The following is a 27,206-nucleotide window of genomic DNA, read 5'->3' as shown; positions in this document are numbered from 1 at the left end:
GAGCCTGGCCTGCAGGAGGGTGCTGCCGGCTTGCAGCCACCCGGCACGGTGACCTGGGGATGCTGTGCCTGGACACAGAGCCCACAGAGCCCGGTTCCTCCTGGCAGGGAGGTCGTGGGCAGGCTTTCTCTGCTTCATCTGCTTCCAAAGGAAGGGCAAGAGGACATGGAGGCACAGGTCCCGGTGCCGCCCGCAGCTGTGCCATGCAGGCCGTGCCCTGTCCCCAGGGAGCACGGGCAGCACAGGGCCTTGCTTCAAGGCATGAAACTGTGCTAGCTGTGTTAGCAGCAAGGTAGGCACGAAGGAGACTCCGGCTGTGACCGGAGTAAACAGCTTTTAGCCTTAAGCACCCTCTGGTCAAGTTTTCATAACAGGATCCAAAACAACACAGAGAATTCAAGTTCACAGAGGCCTTTATTTTACAGCCCCTGGATAAGTGACTCCACAGGCAGGGCTCTCCTGAGGAGCAACTCTTCTGTCCTGAGGGTGCAGGTGGTGGGGCTGGAGGGGAGGAGGTAAGGGAGGGTAAGAGGTAAGAGAGGGAAGAGTCTGCAGGCCGTGGGCAGTGGTGTGGCCATGAGGAGTGCTGCCGACTCACCTGTTGTGACCTGTGCACCCCTGCGTTATCCTGAAGAAAAATCCATGTATTTAGGCGCAAAGCCACGTGGTGTGTATGCTGCAGGGTGCACTGCTCTTTCAGTAACTAGCAATACTTCACGGCTTCTTTCAGCAAAGGGAAGCGTGTTCTCCTTTCACACCTGCCAACTCTCAGGTTTTGGAAAGCAGCCTCTGCTTTTAGTGCCAACCAGCTGTGTCCGTACACCCAAACAAACAGGGCGAATGGCCTGCGTCTGTGTGCGTGTGTGCATACTGTCCCTGCAGTCCGCGCACGGTGCAATATGTGACAGACTGATGCCTTTTGGACACATCAGTATTTGAGATTGCTCTGATCAGTCCCCGTGGGCGAGCACAGTGGCCTGGCCTGCGAAAAGTGGGAAACCCACTGCGTTTAGAGTTGGTTGTGCCAGTGATCCCCCCCCAGGCTCCTCGTAAGAAATGCTGACTGGGTGGCTCCTTCCCCCACCTGTTTCTGGAGCGTAGCTCTCCCTGTGGCCACCAGCAGCAGAAGGACCAGCAAAGAACACGTTAGATGCATTAAAAACCTGTGGGGGCTATACAAGCACATACTGAACTCTCACAGCATAGGCGGGTGGGAATGGCTTCTTCATCACAGTAACACACGTGTAACTTTTCTAAGACCATTCTGGCCACAACAGGCTTATGCTAGTGCACCTCACAGCCAGTGTCTCACTCCACGATGAAGATGCCTGCTAGGTGAGGCTAGCGATATGTCTCAGAAGAGTCAGAGAGGTCTGGCTGTAGGCAATTACATTCTTTATCTGGGTTTTGTAAGATTGAAATAACAGGGAGGATTTTTTCCACAAAATCTGTATTTTGGACAGATGGTAATAAAATATGGTATTTACACCATCTTCCTTTTTTTTTTTTTTTTAATTTTTTTTTCCCAGTTTACCTACATAAGTCGATACCAGTTATTGTGAGCAGTATTCGAACTCACAGTCCATTAAGCTTGACCAGCAGTGGTTTTGACCCCATGTTCTCACAGCAGGAAGGCTTACTCGGACTACCAAAGGAAAGCCAAGCATTGAGGAAAGGCTCCTCTGCCCAGAATTAACTGTTGGGCCTTCCCAAAACATTGCTAACCCTTCTTCTCCTGACATCGTATCAAACTCCACCATGGAGCTTTACCTGCTTCGAAAAAGCCTTTTTGATTATTATATTACTTGGGAGGGAGAAACATGTGGGGAAAAACATGGATTTCTTCCTGCTTAGTACAGCAGGATGAGGAGAATTTTTAAAATAACCTTCTCTAGGAGAAAATCCTTGGGGCTCTGGAGCCACAAAAGCTCTCTCCTCCCAGGCACGCAAAAATAAAACTCAAGTGCTACGTCCCTTCCGCCCCTGCTTAGGTGAGTGCCATGAAAGTACTGCTGCAAAGAGCCTTGAGGATGGTCCTTTGAAAACAGAGAACCCCCCCTCTGTACCCAGACAGTGGGATCCTGCAGGGATCCAGCTGCGATGTGACCATTCAGATGAAACACAGGGCAGTGTAAGTTGATGTAGCACAAACAGCTTCAGGTTTGTGATGCACTCTTGTGTTTTTTCAAGTTGATAACACTTAAACACAAACACCACAGAATGGCAAGGTAAGATTAAATACCCACGAGCCACCTTTTTATTGTGTGCACACTCTGTCAAGTTCCTGGCCTGTCTATGTGGTGTGGAAACACGACAGGGACATCAGTGCAGACCCCAGCCAGCCTTCTGTAGACAAGTTCCTGCTCTGTTCTTAACTCAGGTGCAGACAAATCATTAAAAAACACGTCAAAACGCCTGCCATCCTCAATTTCCCTGGGGCAAAACGGGCTGGGTGCATGCCTGCTCTACCAGTCATGTGCCTGGAGTTTGCTGAAGAGCCGATGCCCTACCTAGACGTGGAGGCTGGAAATAGGTGACTTTCTGAAAACTAGAGTAGGTCCAAATAATAATTCTGGGGATGGTGGTGGTGAAATTGAGAATTCTCATCAGATTTAGCTAATAGCATTTAACTTACAAAATCAAAAATAAGGAGGGGGTGGGGGGTGACTTTTCACCCGCCCCCCCAAACTTGCCACTTAGACCTTTTCTGAAGAAAATGTTTAATTGAAAAAGAAGTCTCCAAGCAAAGTATTTTATTTCAAAATTAGTTTCTCTTCCTCCAAACACCCACCCAAATCTCTTCTTCAATTTAGTCTGGAAAGATCGCCAGTTATTTCAATTCGGTCACTACAGAGAAGAAGGAGGTAGCCAGGGAGAGGTGGCTGGGTTATTCTGTAACTGCAGTGCCCAGAAAACACAGCTCTTACCAGGGTTAGGGTTATTTGCATCTTCTTTATGAGATATCTGCATGATCTACGTCACATCAGATAGCCCACAAGATTTTTCTACAATGGATTACCTCTGGCAATGTTTTCCAGAGATTTCATTTATTGCAAAAAGACCAAAGGTAATGTCATTCTTGTGCTAATGGCTACAATAGTCATGTCTTTGAAAAGTTTGATTCCAGAATAAACGTTCCAATGAATATTATTCTTGCTCGCCTGTCTGAATAGCAGCGAGGCTTCCTTCACGACTGTGTTAAGGGGGAGTAGGGCCCAGCAGTGGGCAGGAGAGAGAAGAGGAGGGATCTGAATTCCTGTGGGCTCTCCCTTTTCCAGGAAATCTGCATCCAAATAATGTAACGATTGCCCCAGCCGGTGTTTGAGACTCACCATAGAGTAGAAGATTTTTGCTGCTCTCGACTAAATAGTAAAGGGATTGGGTGAGAAGCTGGAGCTAGGGTGAGAAAGAGAGAGAGGTTTAGGTCTGGAGGCTATGCTGAGACTAACCCCGGGTTCCTGGAGGACGTGAGGAGTCTATATCAGATAGCACCTAACGTGGATTGCCGTTTCTGTCATTGCTTATGCCTGATTCAGCAAAGCACATACTGGTATAGACTGGAGCTGAACAGTTGGAGACACGAAACGAGATTGCAGAAACCACATTCTTGAACGATCACAAAATTGCTGGGGGATGGGCTGAGAGCACTTCTGAGGATAAGTATAAATTAAAATACAATAAATTGCTTATCTGTTTAATGTCCCAATCATTTATGCTCAGAGAGCAATCAGATGCTGGGTATAATTAGGTGTGGGGCAGGACCCAATCAGCATCATCTCCACAGAGCGCTCTACTGCCGCTCATTGGCGTTTGCTATCACAGGGCACATATAAACTCACAGCTGAAGCACAGCAAAAGCACTCAGCCAATACACTGAAGGCGGTGAGTATGGCTTATCTACTACTGAACGTGCTTCTTTTATAATAGCAAAGTACATGGGAGCTGTGCCTACTAACCAGGTAACGTTGTTATCACGGGAAGGCTTGAGAAGAGGGTTCTGGTAGCGTCTGCTTCTCAGCCTGTTCAGAGGTTGATGATCCAGGGAATGTCTGCGCAAGATCTGAATAAGTCTAAAAGCCAGGGAGGTCCTGGCTTTATGCTACATGGTCAGTCGGGCAGGGGACCAGGTTGCCTGGGGAGCCTGTGCAGTCTCCATCCTCGGAGGTCTGCAGGCCCCAAGAGGAGAAAGTGCTGAGCGATTCAGTCTGTGCCCAGCACTGACCCAGCTTTGAGCAGGGCCGGGGACCTCCTGAGATGCCTCTGTGATTCTGTTGAACTGATGCTGCATTTGTCTCACTCAGTGAGAGCAATACCATTTCTTTAACGTAAAGCAAGAAAATTGCATTTTGCTTTGAATGGAGTAAGTTTCCATGAACTCTCTCTCCTCTGCTCAGTTATTTTCCTCAGCCTGCTTTGAAGTGTCTCGTTCTTCCCATTGAAGTTATCAGTGCAGTCTGATAACCTAATAATCACAATCTCTTATCTGTGAAGTACTCTATAAATATTAGCTTGTGCTCTTTGTCATATAATTTCCGTAAGTGGCAGCAGCTGCAGAGCTGCATGTAACCATGCCCTGCCTCTTGGACTGCCTCCCAGTTCCAGTGGATATTTCCATTATCTTTTCCCCATTCTGTCTTGTCTCAGGCTTCTCTAATTGGAAGTCCTGCACTCTGAATAGACTTACAGGGCTGTTACAAGACACCTACAACAGGTCAGACGTATTTGACAGCTGATCAAATAATAGCTGCAGCTTCAGGCAGGGGCTAGAAGGACTGTTGGGACATGGTAAGATTTCGGGTAATCAGGAGAGGACATACCTTTGCTTTGTGATGTAGGGTGACCTGAAAGTGCAGTGGAAGCAGTGTGGGGAGATGTTTGTGTTAGACATTGCTCCTTTCAGCAATCCCCAGCTGCAGTCAGACTTTCCGCAGTGGTCCCATCCCCTCTCCTGCCCGTGCTTCTCACCAAGCAAGCATGGTAGCAGGATGAGGCCGCTGACTCTATCAGCGGAGGAGTGGCTCACTGGTGTTGCGTCAAGGCCTCAGAAAGATACAGGGAAGGTCAGGCTCTGCTGATCTCTTGGTACCGTTTCAGGTTGTCTGCAATCTTGTATAGACCTACTGGGCGTTCCTGTGCTTCAGGCTTCAATTTTTAAGTTTTGCTTCAGAACCGCAGTGGCTTTAAATGTATCTTATCTCAAATACAAATCCAGACCCTGGGCATGGCTGTGCAGAGATTTCAGAATGATTCAAGGTTGGTAGAGTATCTCTTGAGTCCTACAGCAATGCACAGAGAATTAACCAGCCTTTGAGAAGATAAATGAGAAATCCTCTGGCAGTAAGGAATGTAGACATTGACACAGTCAAGGGGCAGGTCTTGCTTTGTTCTCTGGACATCTAGAAACTATGTCTGAATCTACTCTGGGTGACTGAATAAATGAAAAATCCCGTTCTTTCTGTTTTCATGTATCAGATGGTAAGGGAACTGGACATAATGAGTAGAATGTGAACTTATTTTAAAAAGTGGAAAACCAGTAATGCCATTCCCTGCATGCAGTAGTCTTGCACCTGCTGTCTCACCGTGGCATTCTGTCCCTGATACTGTATGCGAGGGCAGGCTTGGCTGCTCTTGGTAGGGGTGACCCTGGGGCTTACAGCCTTTCTTGATGGTGGCAAGGTTCTTGAAGGTTACAAGCCCCAAGATGGGGTCCAAGGGGGTGGCAGACCACCGGGGGAGGTTGCCCACCTTCACCTGGGTCTCAGCAGGCTGATGTCCCCACAGCCAAATGGTGGCTCCCCACATGTTCAGATGAAACACAGTCTCTGGGACCACCAATCTAAACTGGACATGCAAACTTGGATTATACCCCTGCATGGAGGGGGTCAGTGATCCCTACAGCTCCACATCAGCACCCACAAAGAGGGGAAGGATCCAAAAAGCAGACCTCGTGCTCTTTTATAGCAGCTAAAACTTTCAGCCTCTCCTATGTTTCAACCCTACCACAAGATGGTGAAGATGGGCATACTCAGGCCTCAGTAAATAATAATAATAATAAAATCTTATTTCCAACATTTTAGTTGGTAAACAGTGACTTCAGTTGTGAAAACATGCTAACTCCCCCTGATAAATTGCAGTTTATCTCTTCTTTACCCACAAGTGACTTTTGCTCCTTCCCAGTTAATGCATTAGGTAAATAAGGATTTGCCTGGGGAGACATTCTCAAGGCTGACACAAATCCTGGCTTGCAAGGAAATTGACTTTTTTTTTTTTTTTTTTGGTGGTTGGGTACAACATGGAGAGGCAAAGTTTGCAAGGACTGTTTTTACCAGACCCGCTGCAGGGGTCCAAGCCATTTTGACCGGACTGCCCTGTGCACCTGGGGCCTTGCTGCTTTGTGGGGCTGGAGCAGGTGCCAGCTGTCTGCCTGAGGAATAGAAGTGGCTTCAGGGTGCTAGGTCCTTCCAGGGGCCTCTTTTTCTGAGAAAAGAGGATAAATCAGCTCAGGATGAGTTCTTTGTACCCAAATTTTCTCTGTGTGTCTACATCCAGTGCATTGCAACTGGCTGCCTTGGGTCCACACGAGGTGGCACAATGTCTGCCTGCCCCCCCAGGAGGTGACAGGCCTGCGTCGGGCCTTGGGTCATATCTAACTGACAATATGGACTCTCAAGTGCTCCAAAGTGCTCATCGTCTGAGGCACAGGGGCACACCTAGGGTATGAAGCTGGGCCCTCACTACTGCCAGGCCCCATAGTTCATTTTTACTGTCAGTGTCACCATGCCTGGTGCTGTTCTTCATGCTGGGGTGGCTGGGCCAGGTAACACCACACATTTATTAACCTCCATCTTCAGAGAAGTTCTAGTGCCTTTGGTTGAAATGTTATATTTCTGTGTTTCAGGGACACCCCAACAAAAAGTAAACTCCAGCCCCATCCTCCTGGCTGGTGGAGAAGCAGCTGGGAAAGCACAGCTCCGACCTCAAATAATCCCGCTGGGATACTTCAAAGAAGTGACTGCAATCGGTTGAAGCAAGCAAGCAGGAGGATGGCAGAAATGGTAATTAAGGTTGCCCTTGGGCTCAGATGTCGAGCTACAAATTAATTAGATAATCAGGAGCCAGCCATAACAGTGTGCTGGCTGCTTGCCTGGCTGTTGTGAGTCAGCAGGGCTTTGTAGGCACAGCAGTCAGCCTGGGTGCAAGTCTCCAAACATGACCCTACCGAGCTCTAAGGTCCCTTTATTCAGTGAAGGCTGAATCAGAGCCAATTCATTCTGTGAACGAGCCAGAAAAGAAAGTTCCGATTACCAACAATGTTTCTTTTCTCCATGTGGCTAGTTTCTTTAGGAAAAGAAGGTGGCTGATTAAATGCATAGATGGTCACTCCGTAGAAGCTTACACCATAAAGGGTCACTTCAAAGCTCCATGTAACCCTTTATCCTGGTACTGATCACAATATCAGAAACTATAGCAGACACCGAGAATAAACCATAAAACCAGACTTGTCCTTTTCTCACATATAGAGTGTTCCCAGAGCACAGGTACTATTAAGGCCAGTGTGTTTAAGAGGCACTAATAAACTTCACCTTTGTGAACCTTACTAACCCTTTTCTAATTCCACTTTTACCTGTTTTTCTCCTATAGATGTTCCTTACACTCTCATTTGACTATTATTCAACACTGAGAAGCAGAAAAGTGTTTCTCATTCACCTTCCCCAGATCCACTAGGATTACAGCCTGATCTCACCACAGCCACTTGTCTCACTTCCAGTCTGAAGAATCCTGCTCTGTTTAAGGCATTTTCGTATGAAAATTGTTCTATACCTCTGAGCACCTTTGTTGTCCTTCCTTGACTTTTTGTTTCTATTTATTCTCTCTCTCTCTCTTCTTTTTTTTTTTTTTTAACTTTTAATGTTCTTGGATGCCAGAGTAGAGGGGTCTTTTTCTCTCTTTGAGGCCCAACACCATGGTACGAGTATTCTCAGCTTATTTACAGAGTAGACTTATCTGCAGTTTCTTCACTGCTAGGATGAAAAACAAACAAACAAACAACAACCACAAAAACAACAACATCAAAAAACACCTGCTCTTGACTAAATAATAAAATACAGAGTACCACATTTTCTAGTGGTGGAGGAGAGGTGCTTCAGTGTATTGGAAAGCACTGGACCAGGTTGCCCAGAGAAGCTGTGGGTGCCCCATCCCTGGAGGTGCTCAAGGCCAGGCTGGATGGGGCTTTGGGCAGCCTGGTCTGGTGGGAGGTGTCCCTGCCCATGGCGGGGGGTGGATCCAGAGGGTCTTTAAGGTCCCTTCCAACCCAAGCCATCCTGTGGTTCTGTGATTCAATGTACATTTGAACGGGGGAAGATTTACTGGAGATGGTGGTTAGAAGATGTTTTACTACATATGTGGTTTAGTACACCAAAGCTGGACATGTGACAAAAGAACAATTTCCACCATTTAATTCATCTGTAGAACAGGGTTTTTGAACAGCCACTAGGGATGCCCCAAGCAGGCTCTCCATCATGCTTTCGCACTCAAACGTGGAAGTCGTTTCTTGCCTTTGACAATTATTACACAGAACTTATTACACAGGTGTCCACCTACCAAGCTTTTCCTCCCAGGTGACTGTGGGGCTCTATTTCCACTACACAGGAGATGACCAAGGGCTGCCTGCTCATGAACGGCAGCTGTATGGGAAGTCAGGAAAGCAAAGTCGACAGCTCATGGATTCTTCCCAACTTGCCCAGTAAGTGCATGTGGACAGCTGCAACGCCTGCCAACAAGTCTCCGCACTCCTGTATACCCTTGTAAGTAACTCTTTCGTGCTGTTTAGAGTGCAGAAAGCTCAACATCAACTTGTGACGATGAAGCACTATTGTTACTCTCTGTGTTTTCCAGCAGACCTTTGAAAGCATCTGCTAGTTTGGGGCATCTTGCTTTAGAAGAATTAAGATGAACATATTTCAGAGGTAGATTTCAACCAGGGACTTGTACACTTCTGCAAAATGGACGCTGTGAAATCTGGTGTTCAACAGCAGAAGTGAAGGTGCTCCCAGCTGCTAGGCATGCATGGCGATGCAGTAATGGCTCTCCCAGCTGTAATGTCCTTGCATCCATACAACCCAAAGCTGTTGCACCCGTTCCTTAGTACAACACAGTCAGTGACAGCTATGCATTCATCAGTCAAAGGCCTGCTGTTCAGCTACACTCATTCATTCAAACAGTCTGACGCAGCGTGTAAAAAGATTTCAAAATATTAGCAATGTCTTTATTGATGGCTGGAGACTTTCATAAAAACTGATTGCCAGGGCCTAGGCTTTTAAGTAATGAGGAAATGTCACACTTAGAGGTTGCCCACACTGTGTAAGTGACCCAAGAGGGCAGTGCAAGGCGAGGTGGCTGCTCTGAGCCCGTTCTTGGCCTCACAGCAGCAGATTTCCTCCCAGGGTGAGGCAAGCCTGACAAAGTGTCCCGACTAGACAAGAGGTGCTTTAATGGCCCTGCAAACCAAACGCAGACAGGCTATTAAAGATAAGGCCGTCCTATAAATGTCAGGGGAACTGCGGACACGTCCCTGCTGTGCCAAAGACGTAAAGCACAAATTCAGCTCCAGTACGCGAGGAACTGTGGAGGTGCAGCACTGCTCTACGTAAATGCCTGCCAGTTGTGAGCCGGCGTGGGGAGTTTTGTCCCATGTGTAAGGTGGGACACAGCTGGAGCATGGCCCACCAGCACTTGTGAACCTCAGAAGCCCCCAGGTCTGGCCCATGAAGGAGGAGTGGGCTCCACAGGCTCAGCGCTAACCCAGCAAACGTGCACCCAGTCACTCACCCAGGGCAAACCCTGCAGACAGCGCCCAAGGACAGGATCAGATATTTTCAGCCAAACTGTATTTTCTTCTCTGTTACCATGCTGAGAAGGATAACACTGTTACTTAGCAATTTTTAGTGATTCAGCATCGGGGTGCCAGAGGTGCGGCAGGGAAGGTCCCACACCCGCACATCTCCAGCAGCAGGGCACTGGGGACATTCCCCTGGGGACAGTCCCCTGGGGATGGGAACAGGCTGGGGGGGCCCATGTGGTATCTCTGGGGCAGGGACTGAAATGTAGCCTGCTGCACTGATAAAAAATAGACATGAACTGTGCAGCAGTGGATCATCACCATTTTACTTTGCAGAAACATGTGGAAGGGGAACTGTTTGTTTTTCCTTTTCTGGGTGAACTATAGATGGCAGCTGATAAGGCAAAAATCTCTCTTTTTTCTTTTCTTTTTTTTTTTTTTTTTTTTTTTTGACTTTCTGTGATTCCCATATGAAACCTGATTTTTTTGAGGTAGACGGGGAGAGTACCAGGGAAAGAAGGCAATGTGGTATTTTATTTAAGGATATTAATTATTTAAGTTTTCTGAGAGATACAGAGGTAGAGTGGTTCTGATAGTCATTGATCCAGTTCTGACCTGCTACAGCCTCAGAAAGGATCACTTATATTTTTTTTTGGCCAGGACTGTTTCTCCTATGGACCTATTAGGGAATAACGTGCAATGAGTAAAAGCAGAAATCCTGGAGAAAAAAAAAATAAATCTTGTCCACTGGTATCCTGAACTGAAAACAAGCATTTTAAGACAGGAGTATCCCCACATCATCCTTTAGGAGCACCAAAGGCATTTTCCACAAATCCTGGTATCCAAAGAGCTGCTGCCTTCAGGCACACACAGAGCGTCCACATAGCTGGGGAATGAAGCTGACTGTGCTAGCGTTTTTTTTGTAGTAAGATATGGTAGTCACTAGGAAAGGAATTTGGTAGAAACTGCAGAAAAATTGGTGCCTGGCCCCAGAGTGAGAGAAAGGCTGTCCTTTTGGGGCAGTGCTCACTGTGGTTGGCAGCAATGCAAAAGACCGGTCCTGTTTCTGGCTCCCCTCCACCATGCTCCATCACTGAGCCTCACAGCACCTTGCTGCGATGCACCATGCCTTGCCGGGGTTCAAACAGCACAGGGACATCTCATTTACCGGCTGAAGGTAAATAAATGCCCTTGTTTTCTTCTCTTGAGATGATTTCCTGCAATCTAGATGTGTAATGCAGTGCTCAGGTTGCTCTCCTGAAAGGCAGGCCCTAACTAAAGGCTACCTGAAGGAGCTGGAGTCTCCTCATGCCATGGCTCAGCCCCACTGAAACCACTGAGCACTTCAGCCGCTTTTAGAGCAGATGGAAAATGGCTCAGCCGTGGGGAAACTCGTTTATTGAGTTACTGCCTCGAATTTACCAGCATTCGGTAGAGGTTGTAATGCGTGCGGTAACCCTTTCCACGGAGGGAGAGGTAAGAGCACACGTGCAATATACCATCATTTCTGGGCGTGAGATGTAAGGAGTGGCTCCTTTCGGCAGTAAACGTCGGCACTAAAACACCACCCTGTACTCTCGCAGGGCAAGAAGTGTCTCTACCGTTCTTGCATAACCCGGAGGGGAGGTGTGTGTGTGTGTCTTTAAGTAACTCAGCATGTCATCCCCGCATCACATGGCCTTTCTGTCAGCAGACAGCCATCTGCTTGGCTGCGATAGCAGGCCAGGATAACTTGGGTTCAAGGTTCAAAGGATGATAGTGGGCGAGGGCCGTGCAAAGGGGAGCCGAGCGGCGAGGGGGTGGGGGTTTGTCACCCCGCTCGGAGAGAGACCTGCTGACTATCAAGCAGGGGCAATACCTTTGTGGCCCCAATAAACACAGCCCTCATCAATCTTCTTCCTCCTTCTTTTAAAAAGTTCAAGGACACCAGTTCCCTGTCTGCGTGGCAAGATGCGTTCAGCCATGTGTTGGGCAAACCTTTTTCGTTCAGGTTGCAATCGCTGTGACGTGTTTCTTGGCTTCTGCTGGCATCTGACAGAGACTAACAAAACGACGAGGCTAACTTGCCTTGATCCAAGAACTCAGTTTAATTATTTGCCAAAAAAAAATAATAATCCAGAGTCCTCTGCTTCACGGCAGAATTAACAACTCAGCCCACGGGAGCGGGGCAAAGCTCTGAGCTGTGTAACGAGGCTGCGCTGGAAACAAAGGTGCACTGCTACCTTGCTCCAGGTGAAGCTGAGATGTGTCCCCTCGGACGTGGTTTCTGGATGAGCACAGCTGGGTTCCACAGCTCTGCGGAAAGGAGCATCCAGACTGGTGTTTCATTTCTGCTTTGTGGGCACACACTGGCAAACACTGAGAGTGTAACTCTTGGCTGAAAAAGCTGCCAGGTTCATGCATAAAATTCAGGCAGGATTCATCACAAGTATCTTCTCGAGGGCACACAACTCCAAACCAGGTGATGGCTGTTCATGCTCTGAAATCCAGCAATCGACTGATGCTGGTGAACAGACCTTGCCGAGAGAGGCCCTTGCTTGTCAGTCAGAGACTAACTGCCTTGGAGCACTGAAGTGGCTTGGGCCTTTCTGCTGGCTTGGAGCCATCCTTGCAAGTAGGGAAGTAGCTCCTGGCCAGGCAAGAAAAAGTTGTTTTAGAGATGGATGAAAATATGAACAGCACAGGCTGTGTTAGGTAGGACGGAGGAAAGAAGAGGCATGTATTGTGCATGGTCTTCTGGCTTTCTCACCAACTGTGTAAGATCCTGAGGCTTGTTTGCTGTTCTCACTTCACTTAGTTACACATCTGGCCTCAGGCCTTGTAGAACAAGGCATTTCGGTACTGCCCTGAAAACTAACTACATTATTTTTTACATAAAGGGATAAATAACTGATGGTAAGAGTGATGGAAGACCACAACCAGCTCCTTTTGCCATTACCTGTCAATGGAGACCTTTTCTCTTAAAAAAAGGTGTCTCTTGGTGGTCTTGCTGTACCCTTACTCAGGTTCTATCTTGTTTCATGTTGCAGAAAAGTTGCCCCGATTTGACTTCTTTTCTTTTTTTTTTTCCTCCTTTCATGCAGGTCAGAAGAAACAAAGATCTTGCCCAACATCCTGAAGAAAATTGGCTGCACCCCAATGGTTCGAGTCAACAAGATTGGGAAGTCCTATGGGCTCAAGTGTGAGCTCTGTGAGTTTCCCCTTTCCACCAGGTTTTTCCGGGCCATGAGGTGAGGTTGAGGGGCAGCATCAGTGGGGGCTTCAGAAGAGACTCAGTGGAGAGCCAGAACAGACGGGGAGGGCCAGGCGTGGCACGTGTTGGGTACTCCTGGTTACGAGGTTACGGTGCAGTCATGGCCCCACCACACCACTCCTGCCGGGTGAGCTGGAGCTGGGCCAGGCACTGCCCATTTGCTGGGTCACTTCCCCCGGGGCAGGGTTCCCTACAGTCTCCCCAGGGCACAGGTTCACATGAAGAGTGCTGTGCTCTCTGAGGCTGCCTTCCCCTTGGAGGATGTCTGGCTGGGTCAAGCTCCTGGGGGTATTTGGTGCAGATAGAACTGGGCAAGCTGAGGAACGAGACAGAGCCCCATTTTCTGGGACGGTGTCTCCCTCCCATGGTGCAGCAAGGGAAGGAGGATAGGATACACACAGCAGCAGCGTGTTCCTGAGCTATGTATGGGTCAGCACAGAGCCTCGTACCCAGCAAATAAACAAAGGCTTGCAGCCCTGCAGCGCTGAGGAAGCAGTTAAGATTAGATGTAATTACTTTGTAATCTCTGTGCCTTTTAAGGACATCTGTGTAGCTAAAGTTTTGGCAGTCTGCATTATAAAATGTAGTGATAATCACAAAGATTTCCCTCCATTGCTCTGGCTGCTCACGTAGCTGGGTGATTTGTCAGCCTGATGTCGCTGTCTCCACTGCAGCTAAGAGAATCGCATCCTAAAAGTACCCATTTCTCCCTGTCGTCCATAAATCAGAGCCCAGTATGATCAGTTCAGGTGCAGACACCGAAACCTCAGTGAGAAGAGTCCTACCACAAGTGTTAGCAGCATGGAGGGATCAGAAGCAGGGGTGTGCCCTGCGGCTGGAGTGCGTTTTGGGAACTCTCTGACTGCAGCTGAGGGGGAGCCGGGGGCTGCGAGGCAGCGTGGTGACCCCGCTTGTCCCTGATGGAGCCTCACCTTTGCTTTCCAGTGGCAAAATGCGAGTACTTCAACGCGGGGGGCAGCGTGAAGGACCGCATCAGCCTGAGGATGGTGGAAGACGCAGAGAGAGCAGGGATTATAAAGCCGGGGGACACGCTGATCGAGCCCACGTCGGGGAACACAGGTAGGAAATGCCGATGTTCCCAGTCCATCCTGGCATGTCTGAGGGCTTGCAGGAGGCACAGAGATCGCAGGAGTCCTTACACCTGGAAACAGACCATGCTGCCTAAACCTCCCCAGGGCAATGTGCTTTTCTTCCCACTGGTCCGTGTGCATTCCCAAGGAAGCATTTCCCCTCCTTGCTCTGTGCAAAGCAAGAAGCGTGTGAGGGCTGTGGGAAGCTGCACAGTTAGCCTGGGGCACTGTGACTCTGGCTCTGTCCTCACCTCAGCTCGCCTCCCTCCCTCCTGGCAGCCCCAAGAGGTGCTGAGATGTCTCACTGCTGAAATCCTGAAATTCCTGAGGGCCTCCTGAGGGCCCGGGCAACCCCATGTGCTTTCTGCATGGGAAGTTCGTGAATATTCAGAGGTTCCCACAGCGGGCTTCCCTGATGGGCTGGAAGATAAATCTTTTTTGTTTGTTTGTTTGTTTGTTTTTTCATTGTCACTGTCATCCTGCTCAGGCACCAGATTGTGGTGAGGGACAGCAGAGGAGTGTCCCTGCATTGTGCAGCCTGCACAGGACCCTTGGTGAAAGTTTCTTTGTGCCCTGGGCACCGCTCCAGAGGTTGTCCACGCTGTCGCTCCTGGGGCAGCACCACGCTCCCTGCAAGTGCTCCCCATGCCCGCCCGTGGGGACACGCTGCTCCAACTGCCCCATGTGGCCGGGGAGCAGCTGGCTCCATCCATCTCCCGCAGTGACGTCCTGGAGGACTCACAGAGGATGCCCTCGTGTGTAGCTTGGTGAAAATTTCTACATGGTGTTCACCATGGGGAGAGAGGCGCGTAGGAAGCAGGAGAGAGAATGAGTGTCAGTGGGGCCTTGGAAATGCTGTTGTCAAATGATTCCCTTTCCTCCCCTCAACCCAGGAATCGGGCTGGCACTGGTAGCTGCAGTGAAAGGTTACCGCTGCATCGTCGTCTTGCCGGAGAAGATGAGCATGGAAAAGGTCAGAGCTCTGTACGGTATTACCCCACAGCCTGGGAACATCTCCCTCTCTGTCCCTCTCTGCCTCTCCTTGTCAAGAGACGGACTGTCCTCTCCTTCAAAGGGTAATGAGCCTTGCTGCAGATACCAGCATGTCTTTGTAGCTATTCAGATTTCCTTTTGACAAAAAAAAAAAGCACGCTGAGATGATCTGACTGATTATCTAGCATCGGTGACGCAGTGGGGTCATGCGTTAGCCAAACGCAGTGCATGTCTGCAGAGACATGGAGCAATCCACGCTCTGTGAGCATGAGGGCTGCAGGGAGCAGGGGAGAGGCGTGCGGGGTGCTGGGGCTGCCAGCCTTGCTATCTTCCCCTCTGGCATCTGACCAGTCATTTGATCTCTCCATCTTGCTATGGTTTCCCTTAACTGAGAGACATTCACGGTTCTCTGAGATGCTTTCTCAAGCTGGTGGACATCAAGTCCTTTGCACAAGAGCTGATGATCAGGTGAAACTGATGCCCTAGGAATGGCAGAAATCGCCACTGTGGGGAGCCAAAAGTCTCACAAACTGTTCAACTAAACTCATAAAATCACAGAGTCATTAAGGTTGGGAAAGACCTCCAGGATCATCTGGTCCAACTGTCCCCCAAACATGAGTGAACCTGGACCCTGACTTGGCTCAAAAGAGAGCCCTTTTCCAAAGCACTGCCCTCATTTCAACCTAAATCTCACTTAAGCTCACTCTGGATCAGATGCCACATGCAGCTGCCACAGGCTTTGCCTCCAGGACTGGTGGCACTCACCCCCCTTCTCCTTTGACACCCTCTCGCCCCAGCAGCCACACCTCTCGGTGTATTAATACCTTAAGATTTATGATAGTTGCTCCTTCCCCCAAGGGGACTTGAGGCGAGGAGAGGTTAGAGACCTCCTTGCCTGCAGGGTGCTTAGACCACAGCACATACAAAAGCTGCTTCCCAGATACTGCTCCCTGCCCTGGTTCCCTCTACCCCTTCCCCCAAGTGCCATGGAGCAGAGCAGCACAGCGTCACCTACCTCCTCTGTGTCCCCCCTAGCCTGTCCCCAAGTGGGACAGGGCACGAGGCCAGGCTTGAACCCCTGTGCCAGCTCCAGCCAGGAGGCCCTGGGTGCCAGAAGGATGTCAGAGACAGTGTGTAACTGAGTGTTGGACATTGCATCTCCAAACGTTAAATGTCTCCCGCATGCAAAGCTGCTCTGGCATCTGACGCTGCCATGAATGCATGGGTTCGGATTACCAGCACTACATGGGGTCGGTTGCCTTCCATCTCCTTCCTTCCCTCCAAAAGGTCGATATTCTGAAGGCGCTGGGTGTTGAAATTGTGAGGACCCCGTGCACCCGCTTCGATGCCCCGGAGTCCAACATTCGCGTTGCCTGGAAGCTGAAAAGTGAAATCCCAAACTCTCACATTCTGGACCAGGTAAACGCAGCTCCTCCACAGACTCCCTTCCCAAACACATCTTGCAGCGTGTGCTCCAAGTCTGCCTGTGTGGGGGGGCATTGCTCAAACTGGCGGCAGAGGCAGACTTCATCAGTGTGGGATCACCATTTTATGGCACGTGAAACTTAATCGCTGCTCGGCAAAGCACAGGGTAGCAGAAACCAAATCAGGGGCACCTCAAAACCTGTAATGCTTCTGCCAAAGCTGAGAGGTGGGGGAGGCTGGGTTTTCTTGCACACCCGAAAGGCTCTTCATATTGCTTCAGATTTAACTGCGACCTGAAAATCACTTTTTACACCAGCCTAGCAGCCTCACTTCTGCCTCAGAAATAAGCTCCATACTAAAAAGGGCAAACCCTGATGATTCACAGCAGCACTTCCTGCAGCACTGGCTCTTGGAAAGGAACACACTTCTTTCTTTGGCCTCACCCCGCTGCAGAAAAGATCCCTATAGTGAGCAGGGAATCCCCACAGTGTATAAAAATCAGGGGAATCATTAACTTCCTTCCTGCTAACAAGAAGGGAGCTCAACGTCTGAATATGCTTTCCAGAAGCAGCCTTCACAGTCTACAGGTGTGAACGTGGGGCTGCACACCGTTCAGTGCTGCACCTACTGCAGCAAATCCCCCTGTAAATGTAGGACAACTGCTCTGGCCCCACATTGCCCAGACACTTAACTGGCTGCACTGCCAACCAGCAATCGTCACAAATGACAAAGCTGCTCTCATAATCATATACATGCTATTTGAAAAAATAATGTAACATTTGAGGGGGGAGTTGTTTTGTTGCTGTTGTTGTTTTCTGAGCTTTTGGGGAGTATTTTGCAGCTGTGTTTTCAACTTCTTCTAGGCAACAGAGAAGGGTTATAATGTTCCTTTCCACGCAATAGCTGCAACGCTGAGGGACTGTCTTGCCTCCAGCAGCTAGGGCTTTAAAGGCCCTCCAGGTCCCAACAAACCTGGCAACGCAGAATATGGGCCACCATCCCCATACCACATGAGCACTCTGTACCAGAGAGTGGATGTTTGTGGGCATGTTCAGCCTTCCAGGCCTTTTGCGCGGACAGATCCTAAATGTCCTTAGAAAACTGTTCCAAGGTGACAAGCAGGAGGCATACCTGTGACCTGGCAGCCCTTGCCAGGGAGAGGAGGGGGGCGGCTGGATGCTTTGGGCAGAGCTCATCAAGAGCTATTGCTAGTTCGGTATTTGACCTAGGCTTTGCCCAGTAACTCATGCTGTTCTCTGTTGAAATAAACAGTACCGAAATCCAAGCAACCCCCTGGCTCATTACGACACCACCGCCGAGGAGATCCTGGAGCAGTGTGAAGGTACCGCTTGCCCTGCTGCTTCTACATGCTGAGGATGTGCAGAGGGCTAGAGCCCTCTGTGAGAGGCTTGTCTGACATAGTTTGTTTATCAAAAGGTATAGAAATGGCAACGAGGGCCTCTGTAAGGGAAGATACCCTTGATAATGCTGACACACAGTGTAGCAACTTCACACAGTCCACTCCACAGCCACCTGAGCCTGCAGGACTTTCCTGTTATGGGCTCTGCTTTCAAAAGCCCAAGGGAGGAGACGAGAAATAAAACAGTAAACAAAAAACAGGCTCTCCTGAAGGAGGAAGGAGGCTTCACGGGGCAGTACATGCCCATCAGGGCATGCAAGGTTGCATCTGATCCTGCAATCTCATTTGCAAATCAAATCGGATCATAACTTATCAGACTAGTGACATTTGATGATGTGACAGTGTTTGTGGGGGAAAAAGGACCATCCCAATCCATGGCTGTGAAAACAGAAATGAAATTAATTGCCAGCATTGGGAGCAATGCAAAAGGTGAACAAGACTCAGGGGTTTGAACTGGAGAGCAGTTATCATAACAGCAAAGCAGTCAGGTAACGACAGGAACAAGAAGAGTCTCAGCCTTCCCACCACTACAACATTTAGATTTGCTCCTACTGGCAGCCAATAGTGAATTGTAAGTCCTTTTCCCCAGTGCACTTGCATCACAAGTTCCTGAAGGCCTGACTCTGATTCTGCTCCTACCAGTCCTACACCATTTCACCAAATTCAATGGGGCTGCATCTGGCTGACACTTGTGCCGGTGCAGAGCTTTGCCATTTTCCCTTGTGTCTGCTACTGATACGTGCCACTATCCATATGCATGCTTTGCTTCAACACAGAGTGGCCTGAAAGGTCTGGAGGCGCTGAGATCCTCCCTCCCCCTTCAGCCAGTAGGTGCCAAGCATGCAGAAACCGTGGAACCACTGGAGATCTGGAAGTCATCTTCAGCCCCCTGTGCTGAGGAAGGACCAGCTGCCTATCCTTCCCATGCATGGGGTTGTAGCAGCTGAGGGACATGAGGTTCGGACAAAAGGGAGACAGTGCTGGAGGCCGTGCTGAGTCTCACGTCTGTCTTTCCCGGCCTGCAGGCAAGGTCCACATGGTGGTGATTGGATCTGGCACAGGAGGCACCGTCACCGGCGTTGCCAGGAAGCTGAAGGAGAAGTGCCCAGAGTGCAAAGTAAGCTGGGGGGCAGGGCTGCCCACTGGGAACGATGGCTCACCTGAGTTTTCCTGTCCGTGCTTTCGATCAAGACTAACCCTATGGTTCACGTGTGGCAGGGCTGTGCTAGCCCTTGTTGTCTCTGACTATCCAGTTTTTCATGGTGCAATCAGGGAGGTGCCACGGCCAGCCAGCAGAACTAGACCAGATAGGATGTCTGTCCGTAGGCACGGGTTCCTGCAGGTTTGAGCTAACGTCTGGCTTTGCACTGGAACGGATTAAGGAGCAGTCACTCATTCTTAAGGGCTGAGCTTTGGAAGTAGCAGCCTCTGCCAAAGGGGTGATGAAAAACACCTGGGGAGTGATAACATTTGAGGCCATCACAGCCACTTCTGCAGCAGCTGAATACTACCTGATGAAAAAGCTAGTGGGAAAGTGTACTTTTTTATCCTAGAGATCTCCACGCTGCCAGTGGATAGGCATAGTAGTGAATATTGCAGGAAGAAAATGTTGCTGATAAGGGCATAGGTAATTTTTTGGTTTGAGTTGTGAGATTATTTTTGAACTCCCTTTGTGGTTAACCAAACTTCCTTTCCTCACAGATCATCGGTGTAGACCCTGACGGCTCCATCGTCGCTCTGCCCAGTGAGCTGAACAGGACGAACAACACAACCATAGAGGTGGAGGGCATTGGCCATGACTTTATCCCTACTGTCCTGGACAGATCTGTAAGTAGCTGAGAGGCTTCTGTCTGAGCTTTGTCTTTGCATCCAACCTACTCTCACCATTTCCTCTTCCCTGTCCTGACTCTGGAGCTGTCAGGCATTTTCCCTGTCCAAGGAAAGGGTGCTGGCTGGAAAGGCTAGACGAGGTGCCTACCAACAAAGATGCCAGACTCGGGATGCCCTGACAGATGCATTTGTTTTCAGCAAGTGCTCGAAGTAGCTCAGAGCTGCCAGATGTTGTAGGCAGCAGCACCATTGCGTACGTCAGAGGGTCGGGGCAGCCTGAAGCAGCACTTCCAGGAACCAACCGTCTTGTTTTCTCTTCAGGTGGTTGATCAGTGGTATAAATGCAATGACAGAGACTCGTTCCTCATGTCTCGCAGGCTGATTAGAGAGGAGGGATTATTGTGCGGTAAGCATCAATGACAACAGCTTCTTCTTCACTTAAACTTTTTGAACCTCGTTGTTTAATTGCTTTGGGACCCAAACACTTCAGGGGTAGGTGCTCTCTGCATTTCGTGTCTGCCAGGCTAACAGGGCTGAATGGCTGAATCCAGAGCAGTGAGTCAGTGATCTGGGATCTGGCTCATCGGCAATAATAATTATAGAAGCAATAACTCTCCTCTTGCTGTAACACTTTTGCACAGGGAACTGGATCTTCAGGCCTAATTCTGCCTGGTATAGTGTTACATGGACTGAAGAGAAGGATTAATAGGATTCAGGACAGGACAGGTGGGCTAAAACTGCCCCAGCACTAACAACTCTGTGAGGCTGTACTCTCTGTCTTTGAACTATTGCCACACTAGAGGTGCCAGGTTTGGACCGGGAAAGTTTGTAAGTAAAGTAAGTGTAAGATGTTCTTACCGAGTATTTCTCCTTGTGCCAACAAGCTGTAAGTGATCCCCAGGGCTTTCCAAAAAGAACAGGTGCCCTCAGGCAAACCCTGCCTGTACCCTAAGAGCCTCTACACAGCATCAGTGTTTCCAGCCTTCCCTGCCCCAGAGCAGATATGTTTGTGTCCAGGACCAGGCAATACACAGTTACAGGCCTGTAGTTACAGCCGGTAAAACTCCTGAGCACTCCGATCCAGGGAGTTTTGAGAAAGATCAGGCTATTTGTTGTGTTGATTTAACCGAGCAGGCTCCGACTCACTGTGTTTCAATGGAAACCACTCGCTGAACTCAACTATAATTGGTGAATAGCTTCATGTTCCCAGAACTGCATTTTTCAGGGCCTTTCATCATTTGTTTGAAAAATGTGACCCAGTGCTAATTAACCTGCTGTAAAATACGTGCTGCCTTGAGTGCAGTGCGTAATTGGCACACAGATAGGGGAATGTCTCTCACTTCCAGTACTCGAACTACCAGTGGAAGAATTGCCTCTGTAAAGCAGGGACCTGCTTCCCCTACGTGCAGCACACCACATGCGTGCACACACACACGGGGAGCGTTTAGGTCTTCCCACCACGTTGGCCTGGTATTCCAAGCATGAATGTAATGTTCATGGTTTTTTTTTTTCAGTCTTTACAATGCATGTAAAGCAAATCTTTGATTGCCAAACACGCTGGCCAGAAGCTCTAGATTTAGCATAGTGTTCTCCTCACATGATGAACGTCTGCGGTGTGGGCAGCAGCGGTACGAATGTCCCCGTGTTGAACCTCTCAGCCCTTGGCCTGCCTGCAGGCTCTCCACAGGAGGTGGTTCATGAGGTCCATAAGGTGACTCTTCTTGCTGCCTCGTAAGCCTGTTGCCACAAGCCATCACACGAACATGTCCCTTCAGTCCCCACGCAGTCTTTTCATGTCCCCAAAACCTACAAGGCCCTGGGGCCAATCGTCCTCCCACTCCAATGTTTGTCTCTCTCTTCTGGGTACCCGGCCAGGCGGCAGCTCGGGCAGCGCCATGTCCGTCGCCGTGCGGGCTGCCAAGGACCTGAAGGAGGGTCAGCGCTGCGTCGTCATCCTGCCCGACTCTGTCAGGAACTACATGTGAGTTTCTTGCTTCCCCTTGAACAGCTCACAGGGAAAAAAAAAAAAAAAAAAAAAGTAAACAAACAACAGGGAGAAACGGCGTGCTGCGATGATAAGCGACAGGGGCTGGCTGTTGGGACGCTTGGGTTTATTTCCTCTTGTCGCTGACTTACTGCACGGAGCAGGAGTCAGTCAAGCTGAGGTAGGAACGCAAATAGCTGGCGTGCTTTGAGCAGTCCCTGAGCACTCGCAGCTCCCATTGACCTTAAAAGGGGCTAAGAGCAGCCAGCTGCAAAAATCATGGGAGCCCCGAGGCAGTGCTGTGGTCTGGGGCATGGAGCAAAGCACGACTGCGTATGGAGGGCTCACAGACCCGTCCTTTGTTGGTGATTTCTAGGTCCAAGTTCGTGAATGATAAGTGGATGATAAAAAACGGATTCCTAAATGATGTCCAGGAGCATGAGCCTTGGTAAGACAACTTCCGCCGGTATGAGCTGCGTTAAGGAAATCAGCTTTCTAAGTCTGGGAATGATTATCTTCAAAGGGAAGTATTATCTTCTATTACCGAAAAAATGCAGTTAAGTTCAGACCCCTCCGAGAAGGCTGTAAGCTCAGCTCCTCTCTGCTGAGTGGCAAGATCTCCCTCTCCTCTGATCAAAGTTTATTAAGTTTCTGGCCTGAAGATGCTGATCTGCTCCCACGTGGCAGTCATTGTCCAGGCCACCTGAACTCTGACTGAGTTGGACGTGAATCTCCACCCAAACCCCCACACTCCACGGCTGATACCCAAAGGAACATGAGGCCAGTGGGCAGAAGCCTCCCTCTTGTAGCAGGAACCCTTTCAAACAGCTCTGGAGGATTTTCTGGGCAGGGAACAGTCCGTTTCCACCTTCTGGAGCTGAGGGCCAGAAAAGATGACCACCTCAGCTGCCTCTTGCACACCACAGGGAAAATGTCCCCTCAAGGCAGGGAACCACAAACTGCTGATGCCAGCGAACGTGTAACTGGGCAAATGGCACTCGTTGAGAAAGCACCTAGCCTTACTTAAAGACTGCAGGCATTCTTGATGTCACCTTCTATTTTGGGTTACTGTAACCAAAGGTTTCTGTAAAATATGTCCTAAAAACTTAATATATTTCACAGGCTTCTTGCACATGGTTAGAATGGCTCTTGGCCCTTCCAGCCTCTCACATTGCCCTGCATTTTCTGCAAGGACAAAGGGCTGAGATGCTAGGAGTTGCCTGTGATCCCCAGCAAACAAGTGTAGCTCATCTTTCTTAAGTCACATCAGCATTTCTGCTAGGCTCTCTCCTGGAGGAACTGCAAATGCATTTTGAGGATCCAGGCCACAAACCAAAGAATTAAAAGTGGTAGGCCTCTGCTTTAAGCTTACAGGCTTAAAAGTTTGAGCTTTGCAGGCAGGCAGACAGAATATCCCTGCACAGTTGGTCTGATTTCTACCGGCCTTGCCTCCCTGAGCAAGGCCCGCAGCCACGCAGTCACGAGTAACAGCTTGGTGCTGCCATTTGTCTTTCAACAGGTGGTGGAACATCAAGGTGCAGAAACTGAATCTCTCAGCCCCTCTCATTCTTCTCCCAGAAGTCAGCTGTCAGAAGGCGATTGAAATCCTGCAGGAGAAGGGATACAACCAGGCTCCCGTCGTTGCTGAATCGGGGTAACTATTTTTACTTGTTACATAGACGGCCATTCAAATGGGAAAAAGCAACCTGATAAAGCTAATGAGAAAGTCCCGTCTACTTGTCCAATGATAGGACACTTGTGCTGAATTCTGTGAGGCACATTTTTAAAATATCACTTGCCTCCTTGTGAAGAAAAAGCATATGGGTCTAAATCTGGAGACAGGCAGTCCCATAAATGCTACAGCAGTTGCATGGGCTCAGCGTTTCCCAGGACAGACCACATAGAAAGTTTAGAGCCTTTATTTTTGCTAACAATAATAGCAGGAATGATTCTTCAAAGAAGCTCCCTGGGAGGCTCTTCTAGGGGGTTGCCACCAGCGGACCCGTGCCCACTAGAGGTCCTGCTCAGGTGAGGAGAAGGCTGGTGCCTCCCAGTCACAGCAGCAGCATTTTGGTCACTGATTTCAGGGGGAGCAGCTCAGCCCCTACATAAAATATGTGCCTGACCTCAGGCCTGGCTTTTTGGAAAATTCCCTGTTCCCTTGCAGACTCATTTTGGGAATGGTGACCCTCAGCAACACCCTTACCTCGGTGCTGGCTGGAAACGCACAGTTCTCAGACCCCGTTACGAAAGTCATCTACGACCAGTTCTCAAAGGTACCCCCAAGGCCGTGGCTGTGGCCAACCTCTGTCTGGGGAGGGGGAGGAGATGCACGTCCCTGGAGGTGCTCAAGGCCAGGCTGGATGGGGCTTTGGGCAGCCTGGTCTGGTGGGAGGTGTCCCTGCCAGGGCAGGGGAGTTGGAATTAGATGGTCTTTAAGGTTCCCTCCAACCCAAGCCATTCCGTGATCCTATGCACCACCACCCCGAGGTGTGAGAGCAGCTGGGAGAGGAGGGCAGAGAGGTGAAGGCAGAAAGAAACATGGCAGGCGACTGTCACGGAGATGAGACCAAGGACAGGCGCCTGCGAAAACGCTGCCAGGCCTGTGGGGTTCACACAGCCAGCTTTGCAGGTTGCCCACAGACCCTCCCATCTCCCCAGTACAGTGCGGGTGGGCGAGACACACCTGGTCCTGGTCCATCCTGCCCACCCAGGGCCACGATCAGAGGCAGGAGGCAAGCTCCTCACTGTTGCCCTTTAAATGTGAAGTGAAATGTAAAATGTCTCTTTCTGCCCTGTTTAGATTGGCCTGGAAGACAGCCTTGGGAAGCTTTCCAGCATCCTGGAGAATGACCACTTTGCTATCGTTGTGCACAAGCAAATGCAGTGTAGGTATCTGTAAAGAGAGGAAGCGCTGTATGGGCTCTGCACAAATGGTTGAGATGGGAGAGGGAAATTCCCAGACCGCACTTGATAGGGATCAGTGCAGCTGCTCCACATGTGCAGCCCCTGTGCCTTTGCAGGAAGGATTTCTGCCCCGCAGCTCTGCAAAGCACTGAAGCTGCCAACTATTCATTCACTCCTCTCCTTCCCTGACACTGCAGGGATGAGGGGAGAGGGGGGAAGCCTTAACCAGTGGAGCCTGGGGCCAGCACACTGCTGGGTGTGTGTCCTGCAGGAGCACTTCCCCGATCCCGGCCATGGGAGCTATGTTGTCCCCCTGGTGCAAAAGTAGCACTGAAGCACACATCAGCCCCATTGCCTCCCCTCTTCTCATGGTTTCCCAGGTAAACCCAACAGAGGAGGTGGGAAGGTGTTCACTTGGTCCCCTGCCGTGACACCAAGGTGGAGGGACTGCAGGCAGCAGCTCGGGCGTGGTGCTTTTGTTGTGCAGCTGTAGCCTCGGGCTTTTAGTACCCACTTAGTCTCTTGACCTTGAATTCAAATCATCGCCTTGCTGGCTGTGGGCAGCGGAGGAAACAAGGGGGAAGTTACAGATAGCTGCAGAATTAGTAGCCCCAGGGCAGGGGCAAAGGAGCATTTGGGCAGGTTAGATAAAGCCGAGGTGGAATTCAGGCCTGTAAGTGCACGGGAAGAAACTACACATTCTGCATCCCTCTGCTGTGTATGCCTGGAGGCTGTGCCATCTTCTCTGAACACCTCTCCTCCCACTTCCACCCCAGGGAATGTAGCCAAGTGATGTCCTCTTCCCTGTGTGCCCTGAGGGCCTGGGCAAATCTCTTTGCTAAGGGTCTGGGTGCTCTCAGGCACCTCCTCTGGTGAGCCAGGGGAGGTCAAGAAATCTGCAAACAGATTTGTTGGACCACGAACAAAACCTGGGCACCTGAGCTGGGAGTCAGGGGTACAATGCCCACTGTATGCAGCCTGAGGCATCCGTGTATGAGCCCTACCTGGAGTGGGAATGGGTACAGGGCTGCTCTGCCAGTGAGACGAGCCCCATAAAGCAGCTGTACCAGCAGCTTTGATTTACAGCCACCCCGTCCCAGGTGGGGCCAACCAGCTCAGCAGAGTCGTGTGTGGTAGGACCACGTCAGCGGTAGGGCTGCTGACACACCGATGGCAGCAGGGATCACACATTGTTACTCCCCCACCCAAAACAGGCACGGTGGCAGCTGCTATTCTGCAAATCTGGCCTAACACACCTTTCCAGTGCAATTACCCATAAAACTTCCCGAGGTACAGATTTGGCTGTATCTCGAGGGGGATGCTTTGTTTAAAACCTTAGCAACACGAAAAAGCAGTCAGAACACCCGTGTTTGGAGCGACACGAGAGCTGAAGGGTGCAATTATACTGAGTTTATGGGTTTACACGTTGAACAGGCAAAGCATTCCTGCGGTGAGCAGCGTGCGATACTGTGCTGTGTTGACTGCCAGCAAAGGGCTGCCCCCTGAACTCGCAGCCTCCAAAACTACTGTGTGCCTCCACCCCAGCCCCTCTGCTTGCATCGCTGTGGCCTGTGCCCTGAAGCCCCCAGCAGCCCTGAGGCTGGCTGGCAGGGCCAGCCGTGTCCCTACAAAGTGCTACAAACGAGTCTCTCCTTCAAAACTGCTTCTGGTGCACACTTCCAATACTTTCACCAAAAAAAAAAACCCTCCTAGTCAGAATTTCCATTCTTAGCTATGTTGTCATAAAAAGACAAGAGTCTCTTTTGTGTGACATTTTGATATCCGTTAAATGGTATCCACCAAACAATATCAGCCAGCTGTACGCAGTGCCTTTTGCTCTGGCTTGCACACAACACCCATTTTCTCTTCCAGAGCTGCTGGTTTAGTGCCCTCACAGTTACCCCCTTCATTACTTTCTTCCCACCCTATCACAGCTTGGTTTTTATCTTAGGTGTGGACTCTGGTGGCTAATCTTATTTTCATTTAAGAAAAGATTTATCGGGTAGGTGAAGTAATTGTTGCAATGTTATTTTATTAATGATATCATAGGACATCATTACAGCAGAGTAGAAAGTGTCTCCTTGCTGCTCTAAAGAGTCTCATTAGTTTGGCCTGGAAAGTTTTGTGCTGATAGAAACAGAAACAGAACAGAGTTTGGGCAAAAACAGCTGTGAAATCAAGGATCCTGCTCGGGTAAGGACTGCGTTATTTGCAGCTAAAGCCTCCCTGACATGATCCCAGCAACCTGACCAAGGCTGCACAAGTACTTTCAGTTGAGGTATACAAGATACAACTGCTACCCCAGTTATGGCTTTCTCCTTAATAAACTAATTTTATTCAGGCACAGCCCCTGCATGGCTGTGGGTTCTTCCTTCCCTCCTTCCTTCCTTCCTTCCTTCCTTCCTTCCTTCCTTCCTTCCTTCCTTCCTTCCTTCCTTCCTTCCTTCCTTCCTTCCTTCCTT

The 27,206-nt window shown here is 49.7% G+C and overlaps 1 protein-coding gene across 4 annotated transcripts in view; it reads left to right on the top strand.

Moving 5' to 3' along the window:
- CBS (cystathionine beta-synthase) overlaps positions 1-27,206 on the top strand; it is a 63,178-nt gene that overhangs the window by 35,545 nt on the left and 427 nt on the right. Inside the window, exons 1-17 of one of the 4 annotated variants that reach the window (XM_035315900.1) lie at positions 3,823-3,882; positions 4,645-4,711; positions 6,899-7,055; positions 8,653-8,807; positions 12,925-13,031; positions 14,040-14,174; positions 15,079-15,158; positions 16,466-16,597; positions 17,876-17,945; positions 19,049-19,140; positions 19,725-19,850; positions 20,175-20,259; positions 21,729-21,834; positions 22,214-22,285; positions 23,357-23,491; positions 24,005-24,113; positions 24,641-24,725. In XM_035315900.1, the coding sequence (XP_035171791.1) occupies positions 7,044-7,055; positions 8,653-8,807; positions 12,925-13,031; positions 14,040-14,174; positions 15,079-15,158; positions 16,466-16,597; positions 17,876-17,945; positions 19,049-19,140; positions 19,725-19,850; positions 20,175-20,259; positions 21,729-21,834; positions 22,214-22,285; positions 23,357-23,491; positions 24,005-24,113; positions 24,641-24,725 (1,501 nt within the window). In that variant the 5' untranslated portion in view covers positions 3,823-3,882; positions 4,645-4,711; positions 6,899-7,043. Of the gene's footprint in view, positions 1-3,822; positions 3,883-4,644; positions 4,712-6,898; positions 7,056-8,652; positions 8,808-11,608; positions 12,348-12,924; positions 13,032-14,039; positions 14,175-15,078; positions 15,159-16,465; positions 16,598-17,875; positions 17,946-19,048; positions 19,141-19,724; positions 19,851-20,174; positions 20,260-21,728; positions 21,835-22,213; positions 22,286-23,356; positions 23,492-24,004; positions 24,114-24,640; positions 24,726-27,206 lie in introns of those variants that run through there. The other 3 variants (XM_035315901.1, XM_035315902.1, XM_035315899.1) reach the window with 3 other exon arrangements.

Source organism: Oxyura jamaicensis, chromosome 1, assembly GCF_011077185.1.
Source record: "Oxyura jamaicensis isolate SHBP4307 breed ruddy duck chromosome 1, BPBGC_Ojam_1.0, whole genome shotgun sequence".
NCBI lineage: Eukaryota > Metazoa > Chordata > Aves > Anseriformes > Anatidae > Oxyura > Oxyura jamaicensis.
The sequence above is the reverse complement of the archived record's forward strand: the minus strand, read 5'-3'. Positions and strand labels throughout refer to the sequence as shown.